The 20,405-nt window shown below is 41.4% G+C and overlaps 1 protein-coding gene across 1 annotated transcript in view; it reads right to left on the minus strand.

Moving 5' to 3' along the window:
- unc5db (unc-5 netrin receptor Db) overlaps positions 1–20,405 on the minus strand; it is a gene marked incomplete at its 3' end in the record, with an annotated part of 230,712 nt that overhangs the window by 112,009 nt on the left and 98,298 nt on the right. The window contains exon 2 of the mRNA XM_079160869.1: positions 9,383–9,598. Coding sequence (XP_079016995.1) covers positions 9,383–9,598 — 216 coding nt within the window. The remainder of the gene's footprint in view (positions 1–9,382; positions 9,599–20,405) is intronic.

Consider the following 20,405-nt stretch of genomic DNA (forward strand, 5'->3'; position numbering starts at 1 on the left):
GCAGGTAAGTGTGGTGATTGTAGTGAGAGGTAAGTCGGCGCACAGAGGTGGAGTAAGTTGAGGTAAAATTTCTCGTAATTTTCCAACTCCCTTAAAACAGGGAATGGGAGATAGAGAAGTGGCACGGATGATGAAACGGGTTAAGAAAAGGAGGGGGGGGGGCTGTCAGTCAGTCGGTGAAGAGTAGCGACGGCAGCAGGCACTTACTGACGTGGTGATGCTGATGCCGAGCCTAATTTGAGTTAATGAATATGAAATATGCATCAAATTTCCCTTTCAAAAATGATCTGCGATGAGCTCAACTGAAGAAGGAGGCAATGAAGCTCTGCATGAATCTGCATTAACTAGTCAGCGTTTGGCTGAATGTTACAATTGATGACCGCTTTTCTTGCAAGACTCGTATCGACTATGTTGCAAAAAAGCTTTTACTTGGATAGTACTTTAGAAAAAAATTGGTGGAGGTGTGCCTTTTACCAGTTATTGATTACATGCTGGATAGTGTGTATCATGGGGCTCTAAGATTCATTACAAACTGTGGATGTCTTACCGGCCATTGTGTTTTACACTCAGAAGTAAATTGGCCTACTTTATGTACATGGAATTATTATGGAAATCACATTTTCTGTTGCTTCTTGTTGTTCCCAAGTTGGGAAAGAAAGCTTTTAGATTGTTTTCATGGAACAATCTGCAGACTGATATTAAAATTCAGACTGATATATTTGTAATGTTACTCAGATCAATGCGCTTTTAAGTTTATTATTGAAACACTGCGCTTATTCTAAACCAGGTAAATGGTTTGTACTTGAATAGTCTACACTACATGTCATCATTCATACCCATTCATACACCACAGTAACAGCCTGTTTGGGATTAAGTGTCTTGCCCAAGGACACATTGACATGAAGCGGGGATCACACCGCCGATCCTTTGATCAAAGGACGACCCAACTCTACCACTGAGCCACAGGTCTCCCTTGTAAAAGAGATCTTTGGGACAAACCTGGTTAAATAAAGGCAGAATAAAATAAAATACATTAACATTATTAGTCCATAGACTTTTATAAATTTTTTTGATGATTCCAGTGAATTAAACTTGAATTCAGAGAGCAGACAGAAGACAGCAATCTACACCATTGTAGCCCCCAAATCCTCGATTATGGGGTGAAAGCAAAATTGTTACCGGGATAGAGCAATAGTCGTAGGTGAGACATAAAGCCACTGGGGGTAAGTCAAAAATAATGTATTGGGCAAGCTATAACAAGCTTTAACCATAGTTTATATTCATCCATTCCCTCAGGTCAGCCTATCAGTAGGATACTGAAGATGATTGTTCATACGCTCGTCATGGTAACAGTCCTTGCAACAATTCCACTCCAATGCAATAAAAAAAAAACGCTAAATATATTGGTGCTCAAAACCAGGGGGTGTCAAACTCATCTTAGGTAATGGGCCACACGCTGCTCAATATTATCTCAAGTAAAACCATTGCATATTAGTGTATAAATGACACCTTCAAATATTTCCCTTTCTGTTAGTGTGAAGATGTACAATGACATTCTGAAAACAGTCACAATTGAACCTTCACTAAGTCCCGCCTCTTGAACGCACACTGGCCAATCACAGCATAGCAGCGAGCAGCTCTGACCAGAGTACGACAACTTATCATTTTTAAATCAATGAAATAATTTAAATTATAGATTTCTTCACTTAGCGTGATAATGTACAGTGATGACATTACCTATGTTGAATACACTTATTGCAAGTCGCTTTGGATAAAGCATCTGCTAAATGACTGTAATGTAATGATGACACAGTGAGTCCTGCTCACCCTGTCGGGGCTCATTTTGCTTTTGCTGGCTGCACGATATCCCTTACACAGGACTGCATTTTATTGAAAAATTTGAATTAATGATTACTCTACAATTTTCACCCAGTGGGCCTGATTGGACCCTTTGGCGGGCCGGTTCTGGCTCTGGGGCCACATGTTTGACACCCCTGATGCTTAAGAACTGTAAGCACTCACGCAATTCAGTAATATCATGCACCTTTATATTACTCTCTTCGACCGATGAAATGTTATGAGCCTCATTTTACAAGGTTTTAAAGCTAATAGTCCTCCCCTCAGCTGGTTGGGTTTCCGCCTCAGCACCTGTCACTGCTTTTAAGGAACAGTCAATCAGAAATCCAGCCTGAGGTTTTTGCTGTGGCTTTAAAGCATTTTGGTGATGGCATTGGTTGACCAACAGCAATGCCTGTGGTCTTTTGAAAAATAAAGTCCCACCCGAGGCTAGCTTCCGTCCATGTAGTTTTTATTAATTTTTCTGAAAAACTATTCTGAAAGCCAGTATTGGCCATTCTATTCATGTTCTGACCTATATGGGTGTTTATCACTTAATTGAAACATGTATATCGTATTCAAACATGCTTTTCTTTTCAAAACAGGCAAAAGCATCCAAGATTTTTCTCATTCTGTATTAGCTAGGTCTGTACACGCACAGCAGTAATCCATTACTAATGACATTAAAGCTCCTTCTTTCAACAATAGGCCTTCTTTATCAATGTTGTTAATTAGATTATTAATGTGCTTTTCCTGCTAAGATGTGTTGAAATGGCTACTGTGACTGCACATGAGAGCATTTGTCGTTATTTGCCAACACTTTTGCGGCTAAAAGCAACGAGTGACTCAAAGCATGGTTTATTTACAGTGTTTGCACAAAGATAGCGACAGTGGTATCAGGGTCACGACAGAGAGATCAGGTTGAATACTGGAGGTAAACTGTGACACCATGGAGGAGGCGTCTCAGACATTAATCACACCATCTTCTGTTGTATGAAAACAGGAATATTAATAGAACTCATGTAAATAATTTAGAGTGATGCCTTAATAGACCTATTATTATTGAATATAATCGTATGATTAAGTGTACTTGTTTGTTTGTGTGACCAACGCCTGCTAAAATATTCAATAATGATAACGCTGCTCGAATCAATACTTTTACAGTGACAATGGATTAAAAAATTATGGGGCTAATTCACAAAGAATGGATTGTGGCCACTGATACCACCATCTTGTGAGAAGGGGCTTACCAGAGATACACTTTGTATTTTAGCATATTTAAGCTCATTGTTGATTTTACGCAATATACTGTATATATATATTTTTTTTACATGCTGAAATGTACTGTAAAAGTAGCACAAGTAAGGACGAGTTATAAAATCAGCAAATTGACTGAGTAATCTCAGTTATAGCTATACAGCATCTAGCTAAAGTGTGTTGATATTCGCTAGCATAAGCCCCTGTAAGCTAGTGGTGGTTTTGGCTAAAGGTGTGTTCACACCAAACGCGATGAACGCGGCGAGATTACATACAAAGTCTATGCACAGACGCGATGAACGCGAATTTGCGATGGCGCGGCGCGTTTGGCGTGGCGCGTTTGACGCGAATTCGCTTCAAACGCCGAATTGCTCCTAACGCAGAAGTTGAAATATTTGAACTTCTGCGAAAAAATCGCGTGATAGCCTATCAGCGTTGAGTTGCTCCCCCTGTCATCAGTGAAGTCCTGCCGTTGTTGAATCAGGAAATAAATACTGTAGCCGCCTGTGTTCACCCAGAGCTCTACTATGTGTATTCATGTGTGTGTGTGTAAACAATGAAATAGACATTGCCGTATTTACGTCTAGATGACGTTATTGGGAGTGTTGATGGAGCTGCTATAATGTTAGCATAGCCTAGCACCGATCGATCCGAGCTCCATTGAGAAAACAAGTACAAATCGGCATCATTACTTTATTAGTTATTAGTTATTGTTCATTAGTTATTTCGGAGTCCCTTTTTGTCGGTTTATTGCTGACTCAGTTTATTTTGTGTTCATACAGCTGTAGTAAACAGCCGACGTGTGGCTCACTAGACAGCTCGATGAAATCCACGGAGCTCCTCTGGACTATATTATGAACCAGACATGACGGCGTTTAGTTCCCCGTGATATCTGGGACTTCCACAACACGTACTGAGCAGAAATAGAGGTTATTTTTCTACGGTTGATGGCGGACAGTTGAACGGCTTTCAGGCCGATAAGCCACGTCCCCTCTCCGGCGCGTCCAGCGCGATTCACGCAAATGAACACAAATAGTCCCCGGCGATACCGGCGGCGCGAATGATGCAATGAACGTGATTTGCGCCGGATTCATCGCGTTTGGTGTGAACACGGCTTAACTATCGGGAAAGTTTGCATGTGTTCACAAGAGTTCTTGTTCTTGTGTTTATGTTGGGCAGGCAGCATTGCAGTATTGAGTAATCTAGTACCTCTACAATTGTTGCAGCTCTGTGTGACATGTTTACAAGCTAATTTGAATGCAGTGTGTAATTTAGTTCAGATTAAGGTTCTACTAATGTAATGAAGTCCTGGTTCTAGTTCTCCCGTGCCTCCCTTACCCCCAGTGAGCCCAGTAGCAGGGCCTGAGCCTCCAGCAGCTCGGTGCCAGTGTTGGCTCTAAGCAGGGAGCTCGGCTCCTGGCTTCTGCCAGGAGCCGAGCTCCACCTCCCGCCGGAGCTCCAACTGCAGGGAGGACGAATCTTTAGAGGCATCAGTATTTCATTTAGGCCGTTTCATAACCAGCTGAGAGTAAGTGGTGTTCAACATTAATACAACAACAATCTTTTCTCCCCAACGAAGGGCATCACGCCCACCTTGGAACCCCGATCCCTTCCGAGATGGTTTTCTCTCCCCAAATTGCTTCGATTACAATGAGAACATGAACACAGCAGAACTCTTGAGTTGAATTGAGCAACTGGGTTTCTCACTTCCTATGTATTCAACTTTAACATTATAAGAGGAAGAAGGTATTTTTTTATAGTCTGGCTTTAATTTTGGAATTTGTAAACACAGCAGCTGCATGTTGTAGCCTCGAGGTAAAGCAGGCTTTTGGTAGAGTTTCTCACTCTTATCTGTCAAATCCACTGATTAGCTTCCCCCCATGCTAGATGCCCGGTATTGATGTGGCATTTGAAGTGAGCTGACGAATACCACCATGTGAACTTCCCATTGCACTTTTCATCTGCACACAGAAGAGCAAACAACTCAGGTTCCAAATTTCATTTTGCCATTATCAAGCGTACGGCAATTTCACAGCACAGCAATCACACTATAATGAACTTCCAGAAGCAATTAAAGCCTCTTTCCTGTGGAGGGACCTTCATGAATACAAGAAAGACGGCTTTTTCACAGCCTCTAATCACAGAGCATTCCAGCCGAGGTGTCACATTGGCTTTGTTGTTTGCCAGAAATCCCTTCAGGAGGCCTAAGTCAGGTCCTCTAATCAACACACTTCCACCTGACAAAAAATAATGGGACTTAATTGGTATGGCCCGCCACTGCTTCCCTCACACGTCAAATCACAAACTTGCCCTGGAATCTCTCTTTTTAAAATTTGCTGAACATGTACTTACTATAGACCATGTTGTAACTGTATTCAAGCATCATATTTTCCAGCTGGTCTCACCTGAGGGTCCACATATCGCTTCTGTGATTAGTCATGGTCAAAACATAGAATTTCTGAACTCCTACTCAATTTAATTTCTGAACATGAAAACAGAAATAAACTGGGACTTGAACCTAATGAAAAATAAATATTAATTGTATAACAAGAAGTACAATTTAGACTTTAAAACCATGATTAAAAGCATAATAGAGTTTAGAACTGGACCAGGTTTTTTGAGGCTTCTAAATAACTTAATATTAGATAACATTTAATATACTAATAAGAGGAACAATAGGCCAATAAAGCAGGTGCTCTGCTGAGAGGGTTCCAGAGCGGAAATCTAAATTCGAAGTAGGACTCTATCAATACAGTAAAAAAGAATTAAAGGGGTAATTTAGTAATGCCCTTTCGTAAAATTGGGGAACACAAGAGAACTCAAAATTGGTCCAACAGAGTTCGCGAAATATATTACTCTGTCCAGCACCAAAAACACAGGAACCTACATATGCCATAGATTGGTAGCATGCATAGACTGTACGTAAGAAAAGGACGTTGTCACAGCGACGTCACACATTGGTTTATGGACTACTGTTTTGAAGCCTAGAGTTTGTCATTTAGGCTGTCGCCATCTTGTTTTTTTAGAAACAGAAGTGACACAAGATGGTGGAACTAAGTACAACAAACATTGATTAAGACATTTTTAGGCAACAAAAATACTCCAATTAACTTAGCCCTCTGAGGCAAATTTGTAATTTGTGATTTTGGGCTATACAAAAATAAATTGAATTGAATTGAATTGAACTTTCATGTACTGAAAACACACTGTAAAAGGGTTAAAGTTCAAAGACTGAAACACAGTCACAACCGAGTGACTGATGACTCACGTGACTAGCGACTCAGCTGATTAGCGACACTCAAAGCTTACGTCACTAACGACTCACATGACAAGATGTCAGCGTTTACTTCCTGGATGAAAGTCCTGTGTTCATTTGATTCAAAGATTGGAGGGCTGAGAAAACTGTCTTCACAAGCCACTCTTGGAAACAAGGAGTCCAAAACGGTTCTTCCTGAACAACTCACAATTTGCTTTTAAAGAACCCTTTTTTTAAAGGGTTTTTCAAGGGTTCGTTGCAAGGCTAACATTTCCACTAAGAACCCTATACATCCAAACAACACTTTCTTGGAAGAAAGAGTTCTTCAAGACTTGTTGAAAGAATGAGTGTTCTCCCAGATCCCCCCAAAACTATTATTGTGAACCATGGTTGTTTTGGATTGTGCTGCACCAGATCAACCTTTGTGGACATAGTGCCAGAGGGCCCTGAGTAGTTTTTTAATTTAAAATCAATGTTGGGGTGGAGGAAGATATATGGGCAATGTGGTCAATTGTTATAAAAACATTTTAAAATTCAGAAATTATAGTTCAAGACTGCTTTGTGGGTCTTTGGCAGGATTCATCTTTATTTTACTGTTAGCCTGTTAGAATTGATATCCACTGCACCACTGAAATAGTAAAGGTGGTAGTAGAACTAGTTTCATGATATCCCCGCTCTAAAAAATACAAATTATGAGTGTTGTAAGTTGCGCTTGACCACATCAGCCCAGCCCTTTAATGAGCTCTTCAAAGTCCAAGGCAGCTGGATATGAGTCCAATGGTTGCACATATTAAAGCAATACCAGGATAAGGGTGCAAAAGGTTCTATGGGAAAGGTAAACTAACTGTGACACCCTGGTTGACACCCTGGTGACACTAGACTATATAAAAGGGTTCTTCGTATATGGTTCTAGTTAGCACCTTTATTTCTATGAGTGTAAGACTAAACAAACTGCCCTTGATGTGTATAATTGTTGGAATGCCCCTTTAATACCAAGTAAGTTAATACAAAAGCTTAGACAACAAGTTTTAAGGAGCTTTAAAAAAGACTGACAAATAACCTTTGGGACCAATGTGGACTTTCCAAACCAGTATCAATATTTTGCAGTTAAATGTGTCAGTATCCACTTTTCTATTATCATGCCAAACTAAAAGGTATTCAGTGTTCCCTCTCGGAGTTTAATGAAACCCTCCACCCACACTAATGAAATGCTTCAAGGTATGCTCTTTAAGGCAGCGTGACCCATAACACCTATTCACTGGAAATGAACCCCAAAGGTAGCCTGAAATGAAATATTAATTAGAAAAATATGTGCAATGCACTGGCAGTTTTACTGCCATTTCTTTTAGCTGCAGTCTGGGAGGAACTCACAGTATGTGATCATAAGAGAAAAGCATTAGAAAATTAGTACTATACATTTTTGTGAGTGACGACTTGTGTGAAACTAACTGAATTTTGCTGATGTGGCACAGTATCCCCCTCCGTCTAGCAATGCAAGGAGCTTTAAATAAGCACATACTGCACATATTGCTTGACCCAGCTATGATTACTGAAGCTACTTTGCCTTTGTTGGCTCTGCGATATTTAAGGTCAGTATATGTAGCTGTGGTCAGGACCTGAAACCATCTACTTGCAGAGTGAAATGCTACATTAATGCACGATGAAATTAAATTATCTTTCCCTGTGTTTTCAGTGAGAGGACTGCATCTTTTTTTCAAATCCAGAACAAAATCCCGTCACCTTCATGCACTTTCCAAGGACACTAAATTGCATATCTTTTCTGAGAATGTGTATTGTATTGAATTTAAACCCTAACTTCTCAAGTTGAAAGTAGAGAAAACAATGCCTGTGTTCTAAAAGTAACTTATCACTAGAGAAGGAATAAAACACTGTGGATTCAAGTGAGGAATTTAAATTAGATACAGACAATACTGCAAATATTTTTCCATAAAATTAAAGTTTAATTATAAATAAAATGATCAAATTAATTTAAAACAGGGTTTTTCACTAGTTCTGAAACCCATAAGAACGCTGTGCCCTCTTATTATTCACTCCAACCAAGTTTAGACATTTCGTCTTCTGGCAACACATTCCCAACTCGTCAAATACCGCCTCTTGGTCAGTGTCACGTAGATTCAAACTATTCGGTCGACATACCCCTCTAGCGTCAGTTTTGGACATGTGAGGGACGCCGTGTCACTTTTTTCTCGTTAGATGCTTAGTGTTTACTTACACAGCAAAACTAAGTAGTGAGGTTGAGGCAACAAAAGTACTTGGTTAGGTTGAGAAAAAGATAGTGGTTTGGGTTAAAATAAGTATGTTTGTTACCTAAAACAACTATGCTTGTTACTTAACTGGCGTTTGTCCCGAAGTTACGTAATAAAACCTTGACTTGGTTTCACAAAGGACAATAACAGCGGTCTACTGGGTGAAAGTTCTATGTTAGTTTAACCCATGCAGACTTCCTTGTTATTTTAACCACGTCAGTTGCTCTGACCCACTAATACTGATGTGGATGGGTTTACTCCCGCAGCTCGGTAGGTAATGCGTTGGGAGTGAGACCGGGTTACGTACGGGTTGCAAAATCTCACACACTTTTTTATTGTTTAGATAGGGATCTGCTTGAAAAGCAAGGTGGTTGTTTTGTTCAATAGATAAATTAAGAAATACATAGATTTTTTTTTTACTGGAGTTTGTTTCATACACATTTTTTTACTTTTTGCAACTACATACACTAGTCTTCTTAAAAGTCTTAACATCTTTTGAGAGGAAAGAAACACATTGCCAACAAAACAGAATGGTTTGATCCTCTGGTGGTCATCTTAACATTTCTGACCTGCAGCGGCAGTGAAGGAAAATCCATTGAATGCATCAGTTTGCGAGTATTGTTTCTGTACTTTGTGGAAAATGTAATTCATTTTAAATAGCTCTGACCCCTCTATGAAGAATCATACCAAATCTTCAGATGCCTGCACACCCTTTTCTTCATATTAGATGTTAGCATTGGCTGGAAGAAGGCCGGCTTTATCTTACCAGTGTTGAGGTCCTTATACTCCTGGGAAAAGTGCTCATTCTGGTGCACCCATTCCCCGTTGCACTTGAAAAAGATCTGTAAGGCGGGCGCGGCTCGACACCGCAGCTTAATGGGGTTGCTCTTGACGATGTAGGCGTCCTCCGGCTCCTGGATGAAGTGTGGCAAAGTGCCCTGCACCGAGGGTAGGGCGTCAGGCTGAGCATCCCCCGTGGCACCTGCAAACCAACACCTTGGTTACTCCATCATCCCACATCTCTTTTAGAAGAACAATATTGAAATGAACAATAGCAAGCCAAATTCATTTCAGTTAGATACACAATTTAGCAGAGAAAAACACGTTCAACTCCATTTTGTTTTACAAACAACAATGAAACAGCAACGGCTTGCAATTTTAGAACCATCGCTCAGTGGAAAATGGTTGAATTCAAAAGCTAACATATTATAGAAAGGAACAGTATACAGAGAATTCAATTCGCCCCCGACTGTAGCAAAACTGTTCTCCTCAGAGCAATTTACAGATGAATGAAATCAGAGCGGACCAAGTGGAGAGGAATTAGGAGTGACTGATTACCCAAATTGTGCCAGTGGAGTTTGAATACATCTTATCTCTGCCACAAGGCCTGGATTTTATTCCACACATAAACAGCCTTTGTGCTGCCGCCAACGTGCCACAGTGCCACCGTGTCTTTAACAAGAATTCACAGCAGGTCACGCCCCTCTCTTTTCAGTTTGGCGAGGCCAGTTCACGACTATTGTTTGTTGTGGCAGCTCATAGATCTGAGCGCAGTTTTGAGAAACGCCAATCTCAGATTGTGAGAGCTTGATTTACAAGGGAATTTTATTTTCTAGTTTGAAGGTAGGTCTCGACCTCACATGTGCTTGCTTCCTCATAGAGAGCTCTGCGGGCTGGGTAAATAAGTAACAGGATGTTTGTGCTCCTGCCATCCCCGGCATCCTTCTTAGAATTACACCTCGGTCCCATCAAGACAGCCCCAGCTAAGCTATTCAGTGCCTTAAAAATCCCATGAAAGCTATTATGCCCCACCATCAAATCCAATCCTGTCCCCTGAAATCGAATCGGCCCTCTCACCACCTCTCTCAATCAATGTTGTCCTTGTTAAATGGGCAAATGAATGGATGCAGGTGTAAAGAGAGGACACACATAAAACAAGCAGGCGGGGAGGTGAATGAATGGAAATACTATGCTGACATTACCTACTGCAGGACATGTATATGTCTTTATCATATCGCTACAACACACACACATCCTTAAGCTATTCAATGCACCATCACAACCTGTTTTCTTTGGGTTTAATGCATCCTAGAAAAAGGAAAAAAAGCAAGGCACTAACAGGGTGGCTGCAGATGTATTCTCATAAAACCCTCCATTAGGTAGCATCATAAGTTACATTATATGTTTAAACATGCAGTGAGATTTGCTTTGTGCTGTATAACACTTCATCATTTCCAGATCACGTCATATTATAACTTGAATAGTTGTAACAGGCGACGGTGGCTAAGTGGAGAACAGGTCCGTCCTTCAATCAGAGGTTCGATACCAGCTCCGGCTTCGCTAGTCACATGTCGACGTGTCCTTGAGCAAGACACTTAACCCCAAAAATTGCTCCCGTAGCTGCGGTGTGATAGAATCTGAATTGTATGTTGCTTTGGATAAAAGTGTGTACTAAATGACTGTAATATAATCATTTATAAGGCAGTATAAAAAAGATTGTAATGTATTACTTTAATACTTGATCTTATAGGTCACTGTAAAATGCTTTATAATGTGTTCTGATTATTATTATAAAGCATTATGAATAGTTATTAGTGCTCATAATAATAACTATATTGTGCTATAAGCATATTATAATGCTGTATTTCCTAAACTGTATTATTATTTTTGCAGTAAAAGCAGGTACATGATATGGAATTGTGTGTGACAAGTGAGCAAATCGGAAAAAAACCTAAACATGCAGAATATGACTGTAATGAGAAACATGACGGGATGCTCAACACCAGCAATCAGTGAACAACAGGTCGAAAACAGTCCTATAAACAGATGGAGATTCGATTTTCTTTTAGTGCTGATGTATGACGGCGGATGAGAGGGACACAACTGGGAGATGGGTTAGGGGGACAGCGTATGAAATCGTTTCATTATTTCTATCTGCAGAGGAACTTGGGCCAGCACACGTGATGAAAAAGTGACTCCTGTCAGGTTTTTAATTTCTTTCAAACCCTGCTTCCTTGTTGTCTTTAATATATTTACAACCAATTACGTATTCATGTAATACATGACATTTTTTTAAAAAGAGGAGAAATAATCGTGGCGTGATATCTTGGTGTTTAAAAAGCCCTGGAGACAGAGTTTTGCTTTCAGAGTGATGGCAGTTTTTGTCCGTTGATATCAAACTATCACGCCAGCTACCACTAACTGTCATGAGGTCATCTTCATCTCAGCTCTTTGCTGTAAAATGTATACATCATCTGGATCAGATATAGCCTTTTTTATGTTCTTACAAGGAACAGTTTATTATGACACCTTGCAGGTAATTATCATTCTCATCTTTTGGCAAACTAACAGATTTTCAAAGAATGTAAGAACTGTGTAACCTGGTGCGACCTGTGCCTTGTCAACACACATCTGTGGGAGAGCTATTTTGAAAAGAACCATCACTGCTGCACGTCTGCACTCTGTGCTGCTGTGACTCCGGCAAACTTTGGAGGCGTTTTTGTTCCGAAGAAGCCAATCTTCTCTTCCTGAGCACACATTATTAATCCAGTCCTCCCTGCTGCTGCAACCTCCATTGTCTACATCCCCGGTAGATTGCCCCCCCCCCCCCTCCACCCCCTTCCCTACAACACTCGGCTCCCCCCCACACTCCTCATACACTACACCCCATGACCAGCGCACCACCCCCCCTACAACAACCTACAGCACACTGCCCCCACCCCCCAACTTGTCCTTTACAACTTTCCAGGTGAGAAAAGAGCTGAGAAAGATCAAGGTGAGAAAGGCCACGGGTCCAGACAGCATCAGCTCAAGGCTCCTCAGGTCCAGTGCAGACCAGCTGTGCGGGATAGTGGAGCACGTCTTCAACTTGAGCTTGAAGCTGGGGAGAGTACCACAGCTGTGGAAAACATCCTGCGTGGTACCAGTCCCAAAGACCCCACGACCCAAGGACTTCAACAGCTTCAGGCCGGTGGCGTTAATGTCCCACCTGATGAAGACGCTAGAGAGGCTGGTCCTTGGGCATCTCCGCCCCCTCGTGAGCTCATCTCTGGACCCACTCCAGTTCACCTACCAATCTGGCATCGTGGTGGAAGACGCTGTCATCTACCTGCTACACAGATGCCTTTCTCACCTGGAAAAGGCTGGAAGCACTGTGAGAATCATGTTTTTTGATTTCTCCACCATCCAGCCTTTGCTTCTGAGGGACAAGCTGGAGCAGACCGGGGTGGACCACCACCTCACTGCATGGATCCTGGACTAGCTCACTAACCATCCACAGTATGTGCGGATACGGGAGTGTGAGTCTGACCTGGTGTCCTGCAGCACGGGGGCCCCACAAGGAACCGTTTTAGCTCCATTCCTCTTCACCATCTATACCTCAGACTTCACACACAACTCTCCTAACTTCCACCTGCAAAAGTTCTCCGATGACTCTGCAATCGTCGGCCTCATTTCCGCCAGTGATGACAGGGAATACAGAGAACTGAACCAGGACTTTATAGGATGGTGCCAGCAGAACCGCCTCCAGACCAACTCTGGTAAAACCAAAGAGCTGGTGGTGGACTTCCGCCAGGGTAAACACTCTCCTCCGGTACCAGTGAACATCCAGGGAAAGGACATTGAGATCTTTTAAGTACCTGGGTGTTCACTTGAACAATAAACTGGACTGGACTGATCACACACATGCACTTTATAAAAAGGGTCAGAGCAGACTCTATCTGCTGAGGAGACTCAGGTCTTTTGGAGTGCAGGGAGCTCTCCTGAGGACCTTCTTTGACTCCGTGGTGGCATCAGCCATCTTCTATGGAGTGGTCTGCTGGGGCGGCAGCATCTCGACGGCTGACAGGAACAGACTCAACAAACTTGTAAAGAAGGCAGCAGTGTGCTGGGGCGTCCACTGGATACGGTGGAGGTGGTGGGAGACAGGAGGATGATGCTAAACAATCAACACCTCCCACCCCATGCGGGACGCCCTGGCAGCTCTCTGCAGCTCCTTCAGCCACCAGCTGATTCACCCCCGGTGTGTTAAGGAGAGGTACCAGGTCCTTCCTTCCTGCTGCTGTCAGGCTGCACAACCAGCTGTGCTGAGCACACAACACTAACAACACAACACCAAAAAACACTAATAATCTGTGCAATAATTACACTGTCTGTATATATAATATTCTTTATTTTTATTTTATTTTCTGAGTTTATTGTGAATTATTGTTTTACCTAGTTGATATTCTTTACTGCTTAATATTTATATTACTGCTGCTCTTGTTTTTTACTATGTATCTTGTGTGCACTGTCCACTTTGCTGCTGTGATCCTGTAAATTTCCCCACTGCAGCACTAATAAAGGATTATCTTATCTTATCTATCTTAAGAAAACAAGACGGCTCTTACATGAGTGGCAAATAATAAAATATTAAGATCTGACTATTTCACTAATTAGATCACTAGTAGAATTCAAATTTTGCTGTGGAGTACTTAAAAGCGGAGTGGATGAATAATGGCGTCTATTAGCTATAATGCAATTTCAACAAAACTATTTTAAATTCAACTTTGTGAATTATGTTACAGTGATTACTTTTCACAAACGGGAAGTGAGATTCCAATTCAAAATCCAGTAAATATATTGCAGATACTAGCCGGGGTCCGCTTCTTTGTGTCTTACTAGTTGGATAAAGGGTTTATAACAGTTTGGTCTCTGTGCCCTCAGTAGAGAAACCGGCAGGGGAAGGTTGTTGCCCTCTACCAAAAAGGGGCAAATGCTGGCACCCAATAATTCCAAAGATGCTTTATTTACATGTTTTGTGTTCGTAGGTTTTCCATCGTAAGTCTACATTAGTTAATAATCTGGCATGTTGTGGCTGTCAGTCGGTTCTGTCTAAAACCATTACTGTTTTTAATAATTGAACACCGGTTCATCAAAGTTGGTATTGTGTCTTTATATATATATATATAGTCAGATACTTGCATGTGTAATTATTTTAGTGACATTTTACCAAAATCAAGCTCAAATGGAGTCACAAGGTTTTTGACCAGCGAATGTCAAGATACACGTTATGTCGGTCATTAATTAAAATGACCACTCAGACGCTGAGGTCGTATGGTTAGCTAGCTACGCTGATCTCCTCAGCAAAGCATTGCATCTGTTGTCCACATGTTAACATCAGAGCTATTTTTGATGAACAGCGCTCCATAGTTCTAACTGAGTGGCGATTTACAGGAGAAGAGTGCTGTAAAGCTCTTAACTACTGTATGTATACTTTTTTTAAGAGCATGTTCCAGTGACTATGGATGAGTATTTGAATTATGTGAATGACAGCAATGGATCACAACTTTTGGGTCAAGACAAGCCGACTTTCTTAAAATTCTGTATAAATGTAAATCACTGGATAATTCTACTTCTTCACATTTTGGCTACTTTGCAATTAATGACGAGGGGTTACAAGGCAACTGTGTCTCTACAAATTATGTTGCACTACAACTAAACAGCTATTTTCAATTATGTTTTAAAGGAATTGCAGTTGCAGTTTTAAACAAATCGTTAAAGTTCATCAATCAATCAAACTATTTATTTAGGTTTACATCAACAAAACTACACAGTAATGTTTAGACAACAATAAACTTGATTTTGTCAAAGCAACAAAAATTCTTGGTTAGGTTGAGGCAACATAACTACTTGGTAAGGCTCAGGGTGTCATGGGGTGTGGTGCAGGGGTAGAGCAAAGACTCAAGCGCAGACACTGGAGACGAGGTGGAAGGCAAGGTTGTTTACTGGCACAAAGGTGGACAAAAACAGGAACCAAAAACAACTCCAACAGGGAGCACGAAAAATACAGACTGAAAATAAACAGCAAAGTTCCAACAGGCAAACTCCAAAAAGGCAAAGTCTAAACCCTGGGACGTGGAGGGAACAAACCTGGAGCACACACAGGGAAGCAACTAAACGATCCGATAAAACAACAGGGAAGCAGGGGAGTTTATATAAGAGGGGTTGACAGAGGGAAAACCCAGGGGCAGGTGATTGGGCACAGGTGTAGTGAATGAGGAAAATCAGGAAACAGACACAGAGACACAGGCGGGAGCTGGGAGGAGACCAGGGGCGGAGCTACAGAGACACAGAGACACAAAGGGGGCAAAGCCTAAACCGTGACACAGGCGACAATACCACTTGGTTATGTTTAGACAACTAAATTACTTAGTTATGTTTAGGCAACAAAGCTACTTGGATAGGTTTTGACAAAAACCTAGTTGGCTAGGTTTAGGCAACAAAACAACTAAGTAGTTTTATTGCCCAAACATTATTAAGTACTGTTGAGGAAACAAAAGTACGTAAAAAAGTACTTGGTTAGGCTTTGGCAACTAAACTACTTATGGTTCGGCAACACAACTAGGTGATGAAGGTTTAGTATAAGATCATGGTTTGGCTGGAAATAAGTTTGTTTGTCTGGTGACTTGAGTTACATATGAACGTTAAATGTTTGATGTAATGTTAAAATGATTTCAATGTTGACATCTGGGTTCACATGGGACGCAAACAGCGGCCAAATGAATGAGAAGCCTGTTTGTTTGACCCCAAAATCCACCCATACTTCTTCCCTATGCAGGTTTTCTATGGAGCTAAATCCAGGACAAAAGTTTTGTTCATTTGAAAAAAAAATCTGAACCTGAAAGTTCAAGTTGTGGTCTTGAACATTGAAAAATACAGCAATGTATTCAAAATAAAAATAAGTGAATGAAATTTTTTTTTGGGTTGAATATAATTTTGATTCAGTTCTGGAATTATTTTGAATACATTTTTTTTTTTCGTTTTTCACTTTCACATATTTGAGTTCTTATGTTTTCAGATTCAAATCTTTTTTTTTTCGGTTTCAAATCTTTTTTTTTTCGGTTTCAAACCCTTTGAATAGAAATGTAATTGTGAAAAGCCTAGGACAGCAACAGTAATCCAGGAGAAAATGTGTTTGACAATGTAATTTGATGCTCCTTTATTTTACAAAAACATTTTATTTGTCTTTAGTCTGTTATGACTGATAATTTCAGGAGCATGAATGCCAGTGCTGACTACAGATCAAGAAAACAGCTTGTATTGCGTTCCCAAACTTATATGGAAGCCTGCAAATAAAACTGAAATTGTCCAACCAGAAAGAAACTGCTTAAACATAATTTAAAGCACTAACATATTTAATGGTTGGGGCATGTAATTCTCCTCGATCCAACACCTTCCTCGCCACTGAGCATCTTTACTCTAATCAGCTAATTGCTGCTCTAATGAATAAAAATAACCCAACGCTGCCGAGCCCAAACGAGCCTCTCCTTTTACTCTATTTTTTTTCACATTGCAAAACAACTAATGATGCGCCATGTCCTTTTCTCTGAATGTTTAAACATTCAGCACATTGAAAGGTAGCAGATAATTGGAACAAGGTGACAATCCACGCTCCATAAACCTGGAGCTGTAGCGGTGGCTGCTCCGCTCTTGATGGATGCTCATAAATATCAGCCTTAATGAAGGAAATGAGTGTGGTGCCAATAAGTCACTTATTTCCTCATTACGCTGGTTAATTTTAACACTGCCTCTAAAATGCTCCCCCTCCCTATCTGCTGCCAGTCACAGGTTTCCACCTGACTTAACATCTGGCTCAGTGCACTGGACCTGCAGCTGATAAAGGCCTGGGTATCACTCCGCATACAGGGACACGGACGACATGGCGGCACTACTGTCGGCTCAGGCTGGCTGACAATGCCTGGGAGTCAGGGGACCATGTTGAACAAAAACAGATTCATATCAACAATCTCTTAGAGACATGCCAGGGCAATGAGCACTACATGGCCTGTTTGGATATGCAAGGAAGGATTGAGACAGTCTAGATTTTAATGACGGGGTATACAGTCATGCAGTGTGGACTTTTGAAATATTGACTGCAAAACCATTCCTCGGGAAACAAGCTCTGCTAGTGGACCCGAGAGGCTGCATTGTTTGTTACAACCCACAACACAAAGGTGTTGGACCACAAGCACAATAATGACAAGTTTGTGAAGTTGGTTCTGAGGTCATGGGGTTCTTGGTAGCATGAATATGCTCGGCCAATCTCTATGCAAACCTGCCTTTTAAAGTGCAGATGGCAAGACTTCACAGAACCACAGTCTTGAAATAGCTGTACTGCTTTCAACACAAAACAGTTTTCTGTCCCAGACTGCTCTCATGTTGATCATAGACTGCTAATAATATGGACGTAGTCTCCATGATGTCTCCCATAGTTTCAGTGGAGCCTTTGTGAAGCTCAAAGTGGGTGGCTCTGGATGTCGCCATCTTGGCGACACAGCGTAACTCTTGGCTAATCCAAAAATGGACAAAGAGGTAGATCGTCTATGGAGCTGAGGTGGCAAAGGTGACGCAGTAGATGAGATAGCTTGCTACCTGAAACGGCACCCACCTGTCTCTCAAAGTGCCCATGCCCTCAATTATGCCCAACTTTCGGAGAATTAAGACTCGCTTTTGGAGCCAGCCTCATGTGCTTTACTGCAATTTTTGGCACTTCTGCGTCGGCTTCATTCCTCTGCACGGTCTCGTACTGATAACAAGGCTAGATAGAAATTTGACTGGTGTGGGTAAACACCATAGATCACCATGTTTGTGTGTGCACTACCCACGGTGATGATTTTGGGAACAAACTCACTTTTATTAGCGCATGCTGCCATCTTGATATATTGCTTGTGTCTGAAGAGAACTATCGCGTTTAATATGAAACACTGGAGCTCAGGGAGAATTCCCGGTGGGCAGCGGATTGGCCAGGATTATACAAGCAGTATACAAAATTAAAAATGAAATGTGTAAATCAAAGCGGAAAACGACACGAGGCAGATACAGTTACTCAGAACTGTAGACCGTCAGCCCCCCTGCCTGCTGAAACTTGATGGTTTGACCTCTGCCTGTCATCACACGTGACTGGTGGCATGCGCTTACGCACCATCACAATGTTCATTCGGTGTGCTGAGTGGGCGTGAGCAAGCAGACAGGAGAAGAAAGAGATGAGGTGGAGCAGAGAGTGCATTAAAATAATGGATGTATGAACAGAACTGCATACAGTGCTGGAGGCGATTGAAAGGAGAAAAGCCCTGCAGAAAAGTGCAGCTTTTACAAAATTACAGATAAGTCCATGAACAAGGGACATGGTTAGGAGCACGTCATACTATCACAGCTACCTTTCCTGGGTTGATTCAATCTTTTTAAAAATGATAAATTGCACTACACTTAATCAAGCGCTGTAGGAAAGTAGGAGATGCGTGTAAATGGAAATGATGTTGAAAATAAAGAGCTGAAGACTTAGCTCTAGTTACCCACGGCCACCAGACGACCCATCACCCATTAACGCAAGACCCATCCCAAGACCCATCAATGCAAGTCCAGTCAAGCAGGGTATCCATGTCGTCGTGGAGATGCACATCGCCATGTAGGACTGAAGGGCAAACTGAGTCAGGCCATGTGTATGTAAAAGGGGCTCTTGTCTAGTAGAGATACCCTGTCATTGATTTAAACTTCGACTCTGAGGATCATACTGAATTTCTTCGTAATCTGACCAGAAGTTGTGGAGATATTCTGGACCAAAGTTTGAAGTCTATCATATTGTATTACCAGTATTACAAATCTGTTTCTTTTTTTTTTTTTTTTTAACAAGAAACAAGATGATGTAATATGAAATGTGTTAGCGTGTGTTAGCGTTAAACGACTACACAGAAAGCTGCTACCATTTTATTTCTCCAAAACTACCGGAAAGGGACTTGGCAAAAGCACAACTGAATGTGATTCTCAAACCGTTCCCTTTAAAAAAGGTGAATGATGTCAGACAGGGTTCTATGATGGTGTGTCTCAAAAACCACAACCCATTCTTGCCACTTGATTTGACAGCTTGCCTCATCCTCAATCCTTTGCAAACTCTTCTGAAATGGACACTGGAAGAGAAGGGTTCCTGAAAGATCATGCTGACAGCACTATAAGCTTTTCCTTGCTGGGCCTCCTGACTGAGATGGACATTATTATTTCACACAGCCGCTCCACAGCCAAAGTCCTTAAAACCACACATTCTTCCTCTCACATCCTCGGGGATCACTGGCGACTTCTCATGGATTTTTTTTACAGGTGCTGAGATAGACGAAGGGCAAGGATGAGGAACGTCAGCAGTGTGAGTACCGGCTTTACATGGTGAGCACCCTCTCAGCTTTTCAGCAGGAGTCCTCCTTATTTGAAAGGCAGAGAGTCGGGAGGTGTCAGACTAATCCTTGACACTAAAGGAGAAAGATTGCCTGAACAAAAAATGCAGGAAAAGGCTCTGCAGGACTGAGAGGCCGCTGGGTGAACTCCAGCATATAGGTGCTGGAGACACTGAAAGGACGGGACTCAAAAACACACACTCCCATCTGAATACACTGTCTCACGCTAACCTCAACATGAACTCTTAACAGAAATCAGATTCAAATCTCCAAGGGACCAGTAGTTTTGCATGCTTCGCTGTGTGTACTTTACATTGCTGTGAAACCATTTCCCAAAGCAGACCATCTATTTTAGGATACACTTCCTACTTTAAAAGCTTCTTCTGGTTTCGGTTTATTCCAGTATAGTATGAAAACCAACATACTTGGCTACAAGGAACAGTAATCCATCCAAGTGCTTTTAGCTGCCTTTGAGATATATATATATATATTATCAGTCAAAGTTATATCATATATTATGCAGTTGTGAGATTTTGAAATTGCTCGCTAATTTCTAATGGGAAACAGCTACATTTGAGACATGTTTGC

Source organism: Pholis gunnellus, assembly GCF_910591455.1.
Source record: "Pholis gunnellus genome assembly, chromosome: 6".
Classification (NCBI taxonomy): Eukaryota; Metazoa; Chordata; class Actinopteri; order Perciformes; family Pholidae; genus Pholis; species Pholis gunnellus.